The following is a 14,737-nucleotide window of genomic DNA, read 5'->3' as shown; positions in this document are numbered from 1 at the left end:
TGTCCCTAATTTTCTTCAATTCTTACTTCAACTCAACATGCAAAAGGTGATTAGCAATCTACAAACTAGTCTTAACATCCAACATAAGAATCTTAGCTAAAATTCGAAGGAAAACTAGTCAAGTGCTCAACTCCTTTCTCTCGGCCATGCTGAAAAATATTTTCCTTCCATAATTACTTCAGTTCATGGTCCAATTCACCAGCTTTTCAAGTGTTAAAAAATCAATAAGATAAACATGAAAACTAGAACAAGATGTTATAAGACATTTTACTTAGGATTATAGCCAATGATCATGGAATTTTCCAAATTAACAAGAGTGTTTCAACCTACTCTCTCTCGGCCAACAAAACAGATTTTCCAGCAAGTTATTTCGAAATTTTCAACAAGGTTTCCATCCAGAAAATTCAACATGCAATACTAGATATAGGTCATATAGGGCATACAACGGGATTTTCCAGCTTCAATCACCAAAACATCCATTAATACTCAAAAGAACCACCATCGGCTAAGCTGAAACTTTTCCAGCGGCCATGTAGTCCTCCAAACAAGAATTCCAGCAACAAAACTCAAGCTTGTCACCATAAAACTTACATGCATCACCAAATAAAGAGCAATCTATCAGGTTTGATCCAAAACCAAGTTCGAACAAACATCAAAAACACTAACCAACCAGAAATTCATTCAGTTCCTCTCGGTTGACTTGCATGCAACCAGATTTTGTTTTCCTTAAATTTTCTTGCTTTCTCACAGCTAATTAACTTCATGCAAAGCTTGATCATCCAGTTTTTAGTTAATTAACTACACAATTAAACTCAGATTATCACAAATTGGCCAATTAAGGCTGTAAATTTCCAGCTTACTCATTCAGCACTCCAATTCTTTCGAAACCAGTTTTCTTGTGACTTAATCTATCATCCAACCACATAACCACCACATGCAAGCTTATAATCAACATCATCTATCCCTAAACAACTAGTTTAGGTCCAGAAATTACCTCAGCTTGGAGTTCACACACACGGCTAGCAACAGAAATATTTTTCTTCCTCTCGACAGTCCAGAAATTGCAGCCCGCTAGCTCTCCCTCTCCCTTGCTCAAGCTTGCGACTAGGATGGAGGAAATTTGGCTCTCAATTTCTTCACTAGCTCACGGATGGAAGGAAGAATGAACAGCAAGTCTCTCTCTTCCCTCCCTAGTTTACGGACAGAAAGGAAAAGAATAAAAGGCTCGGCTCTTTCTCTCCCTCACACACTCTCGGCTCACGGCAGAAAAGAAAAAAAAATGGAAGTGCAATGTTGTGGTGGATTGGAAATCATATCCCCCCCCGTGGAGTGTGTAGGTAGTGGAATGTATATATTGAAGTGTTTGGAGTGGAGCTAAGTCGGCACTTGGAATGGAAGGTGCTGGAATGTGAAGTGGAAATGGAACCGGCAGAAGTGGAGTTGTGATTTTTTTTGATTTTTTGATTTTTTGATTTTTTTTTTTTTTTTGAAATTAACTAAATAAAACTGATAATAAAAATAGATAACAAACAACAAAAACAACAAAAACAAAAAAAATAATAATAATTTAATTAACATTGGATAGAAACTAAATAAACTAGAATCAACAAAGCACAATTTTCCATTTTTCATCAATTTCCTCTTTTCTCTTTTCTTTTTTTTTCACAAATTTTACGTTAAAACTTAAAACTAAAACTAAAACTAAAACGTGAACAAAATTAATATGACAAATAATAACAAATAAAAGACAAATAAAAAGGTAACAACTAAAATGCAGACAATCTAAAACAAAATCATGAATTAGATGCAACATACAAATTATTTAAAAATTTGGTGTCTACAGTTTGCCCCTCTTTGTTTGAGTTTTGAAAAAACTTGAGACAAAGAAGTAGACACCAAATACTTACCTGTGTTATTCGGCTGCAAAATGATTTGAACGGACAGGAATTTTAAAAACGGGACTGACCCGAACATGAAACTAAACGGGACTGACCCAAATAAAAATTTAAAAAACGGGACTGACCCGAACAGGAATTTAAAACGGGACCCGAACAGGAAATTTAAAACGGGACTGACCCGAACAGGAAATTTAAAACGGGACTGACCCGAACAGAAATTTAAACGGGATTGACCCGAACAGGAAATTTAAAACGGGACTGACCCGAACAGGAAATTTAAAACGGGACTGACCCGAACAAGAATTTAAAACGGGACTGGCCCGAACAGGAATTTAAAACGGGACTGGCCCGAACAGAAATTTAAACGGGATTGACCCGAACAGGAAATTTAAAACGGGACTGACCCGAACAAGAATTTAAAACGGGACTGGCCCGAACAGAAATTTAAACGGGATTGACCCGAACAGGAAATTTAAAACGGGACTGACCCGAACAGGAAATTTAAAACGGGACTGACCCGAACAAGAATTTAAAACGGGACTGGCCCGAACAGGAATTTAAAACGGGACTTCACTGGGGAAGTTTAAACAATGAATTGAGTTTTTTTTTTTTTTTTTTTTTTTTTTTTTTTTTTACCTGAGAATAGTTCAACTTTTGTACCAAGAGGGAAATTTGGATTTCTGTGACTGAAACGATAGCTGATGCTGTTTCTTATGATCGAGTCTTGCAAATAACATCTATCCTTGTTTACTGGGAAGCTTTGTCTGACATCAGTTTAGGTGCCAAAAAGAGAGTGACTGCTTTTGTTTGTGAATGCAACATTCCTGCAAGAAAAGAAGAAATAATGGACTTGCCACCATTGTTTGATCCGGTTTGCCTTGAGAATCGTGTAAACATGAGTCTTGTGATGCTTTTATTTCGGCTCGGCGGCGTCTGCCTTAGTCGAACTTGAAACCTTTCAATTTCTGAGACTGATAAAATACGGATTTACCACGTCACCCAATCCAGGTGGTAGCTTTGTTGTATGTTACTCCCTGTAACTGATGATTGAATCCCCTATCTTTGCACAAACCTTAGGGTTTATCATTCATTTGAATTTAATGGTAAAAGAATGATGCATGAAAATTAGTCATATAAAAATCAATGTATATGCAAGATGATTTCCTATGTTAAGCAAAAATGAGCATGCAAAAGAATGTATACAATCATAAGCATTCATACACAAATAATTGAGAACAACCAAGAGGTTTATAAAGATACATTTTGCAAAAGAATATTTGTAAAGAATAATACAAATTTAGCCGATGAATATCATATTCAAGACTTTGGATATTTTCTCTTTGGAACCCGATATTGGCAGAAGTATCACAAATATGAGGAAAACCCTAAATGAACCAGGTCACCAGCTATTCCTTCTTGAGCTTGTCTGTTGAGAAAACCTACCTTGGCGCCCTTTCGGGTTTTCACCAAGGTTGCCCCCACCCTTTTTGTTGTTTTTCTTTTTTTCCTTTTTTCTTTTTTTTCTTTTCTTCTTTTTTTTTCTTCTTCTTTTTTTTCTTCTTTTTTTTTTTTTTTTCGAGGCGCCCTTTCGGGTTTTCACCTAGAGAACCATGAAATATCTCGACCATTATCGACTCAGAAATATGAATTGAAGATTTCTGGCATCAGTAGAATGCATTTCCCTTGTGAGATTAGGCGAAAGCATTATAGACATCACCTGCCAGTTGATTAACAAATTTCCTAATAGAAATACAGCGAGTGACGAAAACCAGGACTTTGGGCTTTTGTAATGAAGTCCGGTGGGGTGTTTTTCAAGAAAAGTTGAGGCTTGAAAGCAGATTTGATACGAGGGATGAAATAACTTGAGATTGCACCCTTTTGAAAACAACTCCAAAACTGAGGAAACTTTGCCCCAGTTTGACCAGATTTTTTTCTCTTTGCATTTTTCATTGTATTTTCCTCACTTTTTGCATTTTTCTTTGAAAACTAAATTTGCCCCAGTGTAGGGTTTTCTTTTTTCTTTTTCTTTCTTCTTTTTTTTTTTTTCTCAAAAATAAATTTGCCCCAGTGTGGGGTTTGCAATTCTCAAGGGTTATGGTTATCAAACGAAATTTGTCAATTCTGATGGCTCAAAGGGGACAAGTAGAGATAAAAATGTTTTTAGTGTAAAAGAAGATGGCCTGACTTGCATTTCGCCATTTGCATGAATTTCTAAAGAAAATTTGCATGATCAAATGAAAAACTTTTTGCACATATCTGAGTTGATGGGTTGAGGGAAAACCCGTCCATCCATTTCCGCCAAAATAAGAGCTCCGCCAGGTAATACCTTTTGGATAATGAACGGCCCTTGCCAATTTGGAGCGAACTTGCCTTTAGCTTCATCTTGCATTGACAAAATTCGCTTCAGTACCTTATCACCTTCTTCAAATGCCCGCCGATGGACTTTTTTATTGTAAGCTCGGGCCACACGTTTTTGATAGCATTGCCCATGACAGATAGCATTGAATCGTTTCTCATCTATCAAAGTCAATTGCTCATGGCGCTGCTTGATCCAATCGGCCTCCTCCAATTTAGCTTCCATAAGGATTCGTAGTGACGGAATTTCAACCTCAGCTGGTAATACAGCTTCCATCCCATACATAAGTGAATATGGCGTTGCCCCAGTCGATGTCCGAATAGAAGTCCGGTACGCCATCAATGCATAAGGCAACTTTTCATGCCAATCGCGATGCTTTTCTGTCATTTTGCGAATGATTTTCTTCAAATTCTTATTTGCGGCTTCTACAGCTCCATTCATCTGAGGCCTATAAATGGCAGAATTGCGGTGTTTGATTTTGAACTGCTCACATAGTCCATCTACCATGTCATTGTTCAGATTCTTGGCATTGTCCGTGATAAGCGTTTCGGGTACTCCAAAGCGACAGATGATGTGATCTCTCAGGAAATTGGCCACTACCTTCTTCGTGACATGTTTGAATGACTCTGCTTCAACCCATTTGGTAAAGTACTCGATTGCCACCAATATAAATCGATGTCCATTTGAAGCAGGAGGATCGATTGTACCAATCATGTCCATACCCCACATTGAACAAGGCCACGGGGCGGTCATGCTATGCAACTCAGTGGGTGGAGCGCGTATAATGTCACCGTGCATTTGGCATTTTATACATCTCCGGACAAAGTCTATACAATCATGCTCCATAGTAAGCCAGAAGTATCCGGTTCTCATGATTTTCTTTGCTAGCAAATGGCCATTCATGTGAGGTCCACAAACGCCACTATGCACTTCTTTCATCATATATTGAGCTTCATCTTCATCAATGCACCTTAAAAGGTTCAAATCCGAGGTTCTTTTGTACAACACTTCTCCATTTAAGAAAAATTTTGAAACCATTCTGCGCAGAAAGCTCTTGTCTTTCGAACTAGCATGCTGAGGGTAGGACCCAGTTTTGAGAAACTCTTTAAGATCATTAAACCAAGGAGTAGTATCCGAGGACTCGTCTGCAGCCCAGCAGTGGGCTGGCTTGTTTTGAAGTTGAATTTGGATTGGTTCGATCTTCAATTCATCAGGATACTGGATCATAGAAGCTAAAGTAGCCAAAGCATCGGCGAATGCATTCCTGGCTCTCGGGAGATGTCTAAACTCCAAATTTTGAAACTGCTTGGCCAAAGTGAGCAGACTACAATGGTAGGGTAGAATTTTCGAATCTTTGGTTATCCACTGTTTCAAAGTTTGATGCACGAGCAAATCTGAATCACTGAAAGCTATCAATTCTTTGATTTCTATTTCCAACGCCATTTTGAGACCAAAAATGCAAGCTTCATATTCAGCCATGTTATTCGTGCAAGCGAATTGCAATTTGGCAGCGGCAGGGTAGTGCTTCCCTTCGGGTGACACCAAAACAGCTCCAATTCCAGCTCCGAGAGAATTCGAAGCTCCATCGAAGAAAAGCCTCCATTCAGGACTTTGTTCACTTATATCATCTGTAGCGCCTACAAATAGGACCCTCTCGTCAGGGAAATAAGTACGGAGTGGTTGATAATCATCATCCCTTGGATTTTCCGCCAAATGATCAGCTATAGCTTGCCCCTTGACCGCCTTTTGTGAGGTGAAAACAATGTCGAACTCTGATAGAATTATCTGCCATTTCGCCAAACGCCCAGTCAGCATCGGCTTCTCCAAAAGATACTTCAAAGGATCAGACCGGGAAATAAGATAAGTGGTATGGCTCAACAGGTAGTGTCTCAACTTTTGGGCTGCCCAGGCCAATGCACAGCAGCTTTTTTCAATGAATGAATAATTAGCCTCGTACTGCGTGAACTTCTTGCTTAGATAGTAAATGGCTTGTTCTTTCCTTCCGGATTCATCGTGCTGACCTAGAACACACCCTACTGCTCCATCAAGTACAGATAAATACATAATCAAAGGTCGGCCCGGTTTGGGCGGCACTAAAACTGGTGGATGCAACAAATAATCTTTAATCTTGTCGAAAGCCTGTTGACACTCCTCATTCCAATACAACGGCACATTCTTTCTCAATAATTTGAACAACGGCTCGCATGTGGCAGTTAGTTGGCCGATGAACCTCCCAATAAAATTAATCTTCCCTAAGAAGCTTTTCACGTCCTTCTGAGTTTTTGGCACTGGCATATCTCGAATTGCTTTGATTTTAGCTGGATCTATCTCTATGCCCTTCTTGCTGACAATGAAACCCAACAGCTTACCCGCAGGTGCTCCGAAGGCGCATTTTGCAGGATTTAGCTTCAAATTGTACTTCCGCAATCTTTCGAACAATTTCTTCAGATCAACCAAGTGGTCCTCTGCCCTTTTAGACTTGATTATAATATCATCCACGTAGACCTCCATCTCCCGGTGAATCATATCATGAAATAGGGTTGTCATGGTCCTCTGATACGTTGCTCCAGCATTCTTTAAACCGAAAGGCATGACTCGGTAGCAAAAGGTACCCCAAGGGGTAATGAAAGCAGTTTTCTCCCTATCCTCTTCTGCCATCAAAATTTGGTGGTAGCCAGCAAAACAATCGCAAAAGGTTTCAATCTCATGTCCGGCAGTATTGTCTAAGAGAATGTGAATGTTTGGTAGAGGGAAATCATCTTTAGGACTGGCTTTATTAAGGTCTCTATAGTCAATACAAACTCTTACTTCTCCACTCTTTTTTGGAACAGGGACAGGATTTGAAAGCCAAATTGGGTAATGGGAAACAATGATAATGTTGGTTTTGAGTTGTTTTTCAATTTGCTCTTTTATTTTGAGGCTTATATCTGGTTTGAATTTTCTGGGTTTTTGTTTTACGGGTGGAAAAGAAGGGTCTGTGGGTAACCTATGCACCACCACATCAGTTGAAATACCAGTCATATCATCATAGGACCACGCAAATACATCCTGGAACATGGTCAAGAATTCAAGCATCTCCTTTTTCTGCCTTTCATTCAAATGAATACTAATTTGCACCTCCTTAACCTCATCCTCAGTGCCAATGTTAACCTTTTCTGTTTCTTCCAGGTTCGGTTTTGGTTTTTCCTCATATTGTTCAAAGTCCTTTGCAAAAGAATCGAATACCTCCTCATTATCACTCTCGCTTTGGAGCTCGGATTCACAGACCTCCAAGTCATGAGTGATATAGAGATTGCCGTTATTGAATTCCAGAATTGTGATATCCAAAGGGTCAAATAATTTTATTTTTGGCCATCTGAAAGAATTAACGAATGTGGGATAATAAGCAAATAAGCATACAACAAACAAATGGTCAAGCAATATAAATATAAACAAGCGAATAAACAACACAACATGACAAGAAAAACTTGTGCACTTTCCATAAAGCCTTTGATTGAAAGCAAATGGAAATGAAAACTTAACAATATTTACATGCGCAAATGTTAGTCAAAAGTAAAATTGTTTTCATTGGCTATTTACAGATGCAAAAGTATTTTCATGAATTCACATGAATGATAAACCCCTTTCAGTTTACCGAAACTCCTTTCGAATGGGCAGAGCCTCGGCTGTCCAGTTGGGAATTGATCCATCGAGGATGTCAGGAAATTCAGCTTCGCCTGGAACACTATCTTCAAATGTTGCCCCAACGAACAATTGGGCCAAACTTGCTTCAATTTCGTCAACTGGGTTGATTTCTGACATGATCATCTCGGCTGGTCGTGGGAAAGTATAATGCAGGGGTGGAATGTCAAGAGCCCTTTGCCTTCCTTCCTTCTCCGCTTTCTTGCGCTCCTTCATCTCTCTAATGTCCTTAGTAGTTGGTCGGAAACCCAAACCAAACGAATCATTTTTCTCCACAATCTCCACTGGCTTTAAAATTCCTTGCAGATCTCGTCCCAGCCCTTTGTCAAATTCATAGCCTCCACGGATCATCTCCTTAGCCATCATGACACTGGCCTTTGATAAAGCTCGCTCCTCGTTTGTGATCCAACTTACAGATACGATATCAGCTGTGCTATGAGGAGTCATGGTGACATTGCGGCTTCCATCTTCTTTTGACCCAGAATCGGTGATTACAAGGCAATCTTCTTCGGCAAATATAGTTATCAGCTTGTCATTTACTACAAACTTCAGCAATTGATGCAATGAAGAAGGCACCGCCCCAGACTTGTGAATCCATGGCCTGCCAAGCAAAACGTTGTAAACACTAGGAAAGTGCATGACTTGGCAGGTTATTTGAAATTGTGCGGGTCCCATCTCGATCACTAAGTCTACTTCTCCTATTGGCTCTCTTTGTGCTCCATCAAAACCTCGGACTATGGTCCCTGAAGGCCTCAGCTTGACATTTTGGAATCCTAGCTTTTCCAAAGTGCTCCAGGGACAGATATTAAGAGCGGATCCATTGTCAATCAACACCTTCGGCAGCATTTTTCCGTTGCACCTTACAACTATGTACAGGGCCTTATTATGTCCAATGCCCTCCGCCGGCAATTCCTCGTCAGAGAAAGTGATTTGCTTGGTAAATAACACATTTCCAACTACATGAGAAAAATTATTAACTGAAATGTCCTTAGGGATTTGAGCTTTGGTCAACACCTCAATCAGCGCGTCCCTATGCATGTCTGAAGAGAAGAGTAGATCCAACATGGATATCTGGGCAGGCGATTTACTCAGCTTCTCAACTACATTGTACTCACTTCTCTGAAGTCTCTTAAGGAAATCCAAGGCTTCTTTCTCGGTGATTGTTGGTTTGACGAGCGGCTCGGAGTTATTTGCTTGAATCGGAATGGTATTTTCAAATGGACTCGCAACCTTTCCTGATCTGGTGACCACTGACACTTCCTTTTTTGCAATTGACTTTTCCCCAATCTGTACGTCAGGTTCATCATAATTCCATGGCACTTGTTGCAGGCTTAAAACAGGCTCTTGCTTCGGGAATTCAATAACCACTGGCTCCAAAGCCTCACTTTCGGCTGGCGTGAGATCCAAAATAAAGGGCTTTTCGTCCTCTTCAAATGGCAATTCTATGACAAAGGGTTGGTCTGTGACCCCAAACACTTCAGCTTCCCTTGTCAATTCTTTGACCGGTTCCACATACTCCGTATCATCCAGAATAATTCCAATGATATTGGCGTGTTCCGGTAAAGGGTTCCTATTTACGTTCGGCCCTTGCGCCTCCCTTTTCCGGATTACAATCTCCCCGGCTTCAACCATATCTTGGATTTTATGCTTAAGCGCCTTGCAATCAAAGGTGGCATGTCCGGGGGCCCCAGAATGATAAGCACAGACAGCTTGTGGATTATACCACGCGGGCATGCCATATGGGTAGGTAGGAGGGGGTACTGTACCAATTTTCCCGGCGGCCTTCAACTGGTCATACAATTGGTCCAGAGGCCTGCCTAAATTGGTGAATGTACGGCTAGGTGGTCGGTTGTAAGGTTCAGGAGGTTGAGGATGGTTGTAAACAGGTCTATTTGGTAGAGGAAATCTTAGGTTATATGGAGGGCGAGGTCGGTTTTGAGGTGGATTTGGTTGGGAAATTTGAAAAGGGGCTGAAGGTGGGTTTGGATAGCTTGGGCGAGGTCGAGGGTGGTGGATGTTGGTAGTATATACAGGATGCGGATTTGAGTAGTAAGGGTAATGGGGTTGGTAGATTGGGCTGTGTTGGTATCGGGGTCTGGGTGAAAGGTTTTGGTTCCAAATAAATGTTGCATCCCCCTCTTTCTTTTTGAACGGCGGCTTTTTCACATTGCTTCCTTGACCTTGTAAAGCATCCAACTGAGATTTCAGGGCAGAGACATTGACAATCTTCCCGGCTCTCACAAAGTCATCAAACTCCTCAAGTTTATTTACAATTGCAGCAAACGAACATCCAGTCATACGGAAAATCTCTTCAAAATATGGAGGATCATGCGCCTTTATGAATGTGCGAATAATTTCATCCTCAGTCATCGGTGGCTCCACCTTCGCAGCTATCTTTCTCCATCTCTTGGCATATGTCTTATGATCTTCAGATGGTCGCCTTTTCGTTCCTTCCAGAGTAGTCCGAGTTGGCGCTAGCTCACAGTTATACTCATATTGTCTAATGAAGGCATTGGACAGATCGAGCCAGGTCTTCACTTCCTCCGACTTTAGGTTGGAATACCAGTCAAGCGCATCCCCTTCTAAGCTTTCTGGAAATAATCTCAACGGCAAATTCTCGTCATCCACTGGCTTGCCCAACTTGTTAGCAAACAAGCGCAGGTGCGTTTTAGGGTTGCTTGTTCCATCATATTTGTTGAATTTAGGGGTCTTGAACCCCACCGGCAATTGCACGTTCGGAAACAGGCACAAATCATCATAATCCAACACCCCTTGTTTGCTTAAACCTTGGCTTTTTCGGATGAATTCATCAAAACGATCCAAGCGTTTAAGTAGCTTCATATCAATCTGGGTAGACGACTCTCCCATTTCTGGCTTATTTTGAAAAGTGTGCTCCGGTATCACGGGTTCTGCGGTGGTTTGATAAAAAGCTGGTGGGTTCTGATGCATGTTTGGGTCGCTTTGAGGCTGAAATCCTTGACCATAAGGAGGGTAGAAAGGCGGATTTTGAGTAAAAGCATATTGTGGGTTAAAAGTTCCCTCACAGGTGGTTTGAAATGGAGGAATAACAAATGGTAACGTGGTCTGGCTGGGAGGAATAACAAATGGTTCAGATTGTGGTTGTGTGGCGGGCACAGGCTCAGGTTGCACTCCGCTACTAACGAGTTCGTCTATCAACCTCTTTTGAGCGGCCATTTCGGATGCCATTTCCCCAAATTTTGCGAGTAATTCAGTCAACTGAACCCCAGGACTTGCAGCTTCCGGCTGGGTAGTGGCAACGGCCTTATCGGATGATTCTGGTTGAGTACTCATGTCTACACGATTCCTTTGGGCTTTACTTCGGGATCGCGTAATAATGGGGCTTTTCCGAAAAGCTATTTTGAAATTTACCTGAAAATGCAAAAGACTTCTTTAGATAAACCAATGATTACTGAATTTCTGCAATTTAAAGAGAGAAAAAAAAAGAGAAAAGAAAGAAAAAAAAAACATGAGTTAGTAATTATTCAAACAATTCGGATGCATGTCCTATTTTGGGGGCCCTTTTTGTGCCAAGGGTAGGCCTAGCATGATGCAACACCTTCGAAATGGGACCCGTAACACAAACCTGTTTTTGACAATAATTCCAAATGAGGGCAAAAGAAAAATCATTTTCATTGATAAACTTGCCAATATTTACATCATATCACGAAGACGATTCCGTACAAGATTACCAAAACTTCTGAACCTATCTAATACAGAGTCCTTTGTTTCCCTAGCATATGGAATTCTAACACATTCAGTTTGGTCATATAATTCTGCACATTTCCTTTTCAGCTCTTGACGCCTTCCTCGTTCCTTTTCATACAATTGCTTGCTTTGCTCGGCCATCCCTTTGTATGCTTCGACAGACTTACTTAACTGCAGAATCTCCTTATCCCTTGCTTCAATAATGGCTTTTAACCTTTCCACCTCCTTGGCTGGCTCATCTTGTGTTTCTTGTATGGCGGACCTTCCTATCCAGTCTTCATATTGCGGAGTGGTTAATCCCCTTTGTTTGAGTTCCGGAATGTACTTGACGCGTTCGTCATCGGATAACGTTTCCCAGGCCTCATCAATAAGAGTCTTCATTGGAATTTCCTTCGGACATATCCCTTTGTCGAAAACGATGACAAATGGAGTCAGATCAACTGCGGGTGGTACATCTTGGACTCGCCCTAATTGTCGGAGAAACCTCCTCGGATTGTATGCCATGATACCCTGAGTACCCCATAAAGGAACAAATTCGGATGCCTTGGTATGAAGAATAGGTTTGGTACAATTGGTCCAATCCAATACCCATCTAACATTTTGATTGGTCATATTCGTCAAGAAATCCACAAATTCGGACGCATTACACGGCAAATTGCTGCTATCAATCCTCTTATGATGTGTGATTACCCAGTTATATCCGGACATTGGTAGACTCTCGGGAATAGCCGGTCGTCTCATGAAGTGTTCCATCCCCCACACATGTAAGATTAAATTTGATCCACAAAAGAACTTTCCCCCTCTCTGACAGGTAGAGCAGGCTATGAAAATATCGGCTAGAATGGTTGGAATAATAGAACAGGGCTTATTATTGATTCCTAAAAACAGGTCATACATGATTTTGGTGAGCTTGAAGGCTATCTTTTTGTCTTTCCTGGGAAAAAGATAAGTTCCCGCCATGACTAATCCATACACCCAAAGTCTCTTTCTATACCACATTTCCTTAGAAGTAAACAAGAAGTCCCCTCGATGTCTTTCGAAACCATCCCTTAACGCGAATCGGTCAAACAAGAATTTTGCCTCTATATTCTGGTCTGACTCTTGTACTACTGACTCCTTTAAACCGGTAAAACGACAAAACTCCACCCTGTCAGATGCTAATGGGAATATTACAGCGGTTCCCTGAACCGGCAAATTGAGAAATCCAGCGATCTCCTCAATTGTTATGGTCATTTCTTCTTTCCCTAGCCTAAAAGTAGAACAAATGGGATCCCATAAGTGCACCAAAGCCTCTACCAAATATCCATCGGACTTAATGTCTTTAAAATCCCCGATAGGTCCCAATCGAGTGGATACTTGATTAATCTCGCTTGGCGAAAGTAATGTGGGCCATTTTTGCACCTCAACTGGTATTGCTAACATCTGTTGGACGCGGCGAGGATTTCCCATCTAAGAACGAAAACCGATGTCAAATACCTTACCTACGGGTCCCACCCCTCTAGTTAAACATGAATTTAAACGTGCAATTCCCAAAATAGGGTTAGATACCCACGGGAAAAAAAAATTGGCTTATCCCTAATATAGGATTCCCTATATGGCATTCCCTTTCTAGGGTTTATGCATGATGCCATTTATTAAAGCAGTAAAATATGCAATATGACCTAAAGGACCCTTGATTTGCCAGGGTAGGCCTAAAATGACATGACATTATTATTTATGCACAAAAATATACAAAAACTTCTTAAACGTGCCATATCCTATCTACACGGGTAGGATTCTTAAAAGAAGGTCATGCCAGACCTCTTATTTGCTAGGGTTGTGAATGCAAAAACAAGAAACAAGGAAAGTTAGTTCCACATATAATCACATAACACGTTGGATAATTAAATGATAAAAAACAGGAAAAGTAAATAAGGAAAAGGATGGGATCCCTCCCCTCGTGAATGGTGTCCCTAATAGGGTAAGGCAGACTCTACCCTAGGTGAACTATATGGATGCATGAGGTTGGGGTTCACTAATGCATCTAACTCGATAAGCTCAAGTCCCCAAGCCTTCAGACTTAGGGCCAAGGGTCATCAATTCCATGGCCCTTTGTCGGTGGCTCGAGCGATTCCCCAAACACCGCTACGCACACGTCGTGTCACGGCCGCATGTTTGAGTGAATCTATAAAAAACCTCAACCTTCGACTAAAAACTAAGGATATTAACCCAAAGTTTAAAGCGGAAGAGTGAGTGACCCATTGGATCGTGCTACGCACACGTCGTGTCACGATCACACGTCCAAGTGGGTCTCCTAATCCTAATAGGGTGGAGTGGCGTGACAAGCCACTAAAAAGAAAAATAAAGGGGGATGAATAGTAAAGCGTATGCGCGTATGATAGTGCACGTTTTGGAGGGGAGGGATCGAGAACCAATGCGTGGCTCTAAGGGTGACACACACCCCCCCAAGTGCAATGACAAGCGCGGTATAAACAATTAAACATTCATTCAAACATCCAATCATACATACGTGAGTGAGGGAGCTTGATACGTGAGCGAATCAAAAAGTCCTAAAAAATGAAAAATGCAACCCTAATATCCAAATGCAATTCATAAAAGGGGTAGAAAAAAGGAAAAAGAATGGTTAAATAAAAAATGCTCGGACCCACTTAGGAAGTCCCCAGTGGAGTCGCCAACTGTCGCGCCCCATTTTTTTGGAAAAATAAAATGATTGTTTTTTGTGAATTTATTGATTTGGGAAAAATAAATTTTGTTGATAAAAAACAAAAATGGGTCTAAATGGGACTTTTGAAAATGCGACGATTTGACCCAAGAAAAATAGTTCAAAAAGGGTTTTTATATGAAAAATGGAGTCGCCACTTGGTATAGAGTTAGGGTGTACCAAGTCACCCAAAAAAAATGAATTTTTTAAAGAAAAAAGTAAGAAAACCCTTTTTAAACGACTCCTAGTCCACGTAAAACAAAGAAAAAGGTTCGGGAGTCACATTTGACGAAGGGAAAGGCAAGGATAAAAATCCAAGGCACCCCTTCGACCTAGCCAAGGCTAGTTGCGTGATTTAACCCTTATTTTCCTAAT

General features: G+C 40.8%; 1 protein-coding gene across 1 annotated transcript in view; it reads right to left on the bottom strand.

Annotated features, from left to right (window-relative positions):
* The window catches only part of LOC140004767 (uncharacterized), a 63,058-nt gene extending 53,389 nt beyond the window's left edge, over positions 1 to 9,669 (bottom strand). Inside the window, exon 1 of the mRNA XM_072044911.1 lies at positions 8,006 to 9,669. Within this exon, the coding sequence (XP_071901012.1) occupies positions 8,006 to 9,669 (1,664 nt within the window). The remainder of the gene's footprint in view (positions 1 to 8,005) is intronic.
* Between the last annotated feature and the right edge of the window lie 5,068 nt (positions 9,670 to 14,737).

This window comes from Coffea arabica, chromosome 4c (genome assembly GCF_036785885.1).
Source record: "Coffea arabica cultivar ET-39 chromosome 4c, Coffea Arabica ET-39 HiFi, whole genome shotgun sequence".
Classification (NCBI taxonomy): domain Eukaryota; kingdom Viridiplantae; phylum Streptophyta; class Magnoliopsida; order Gentianales; family Rubiaceae; genus Coffea; species Coffea arabica.
This window is presented reverse-complemented; position numbering and strand designations above follow the sequence as displayed.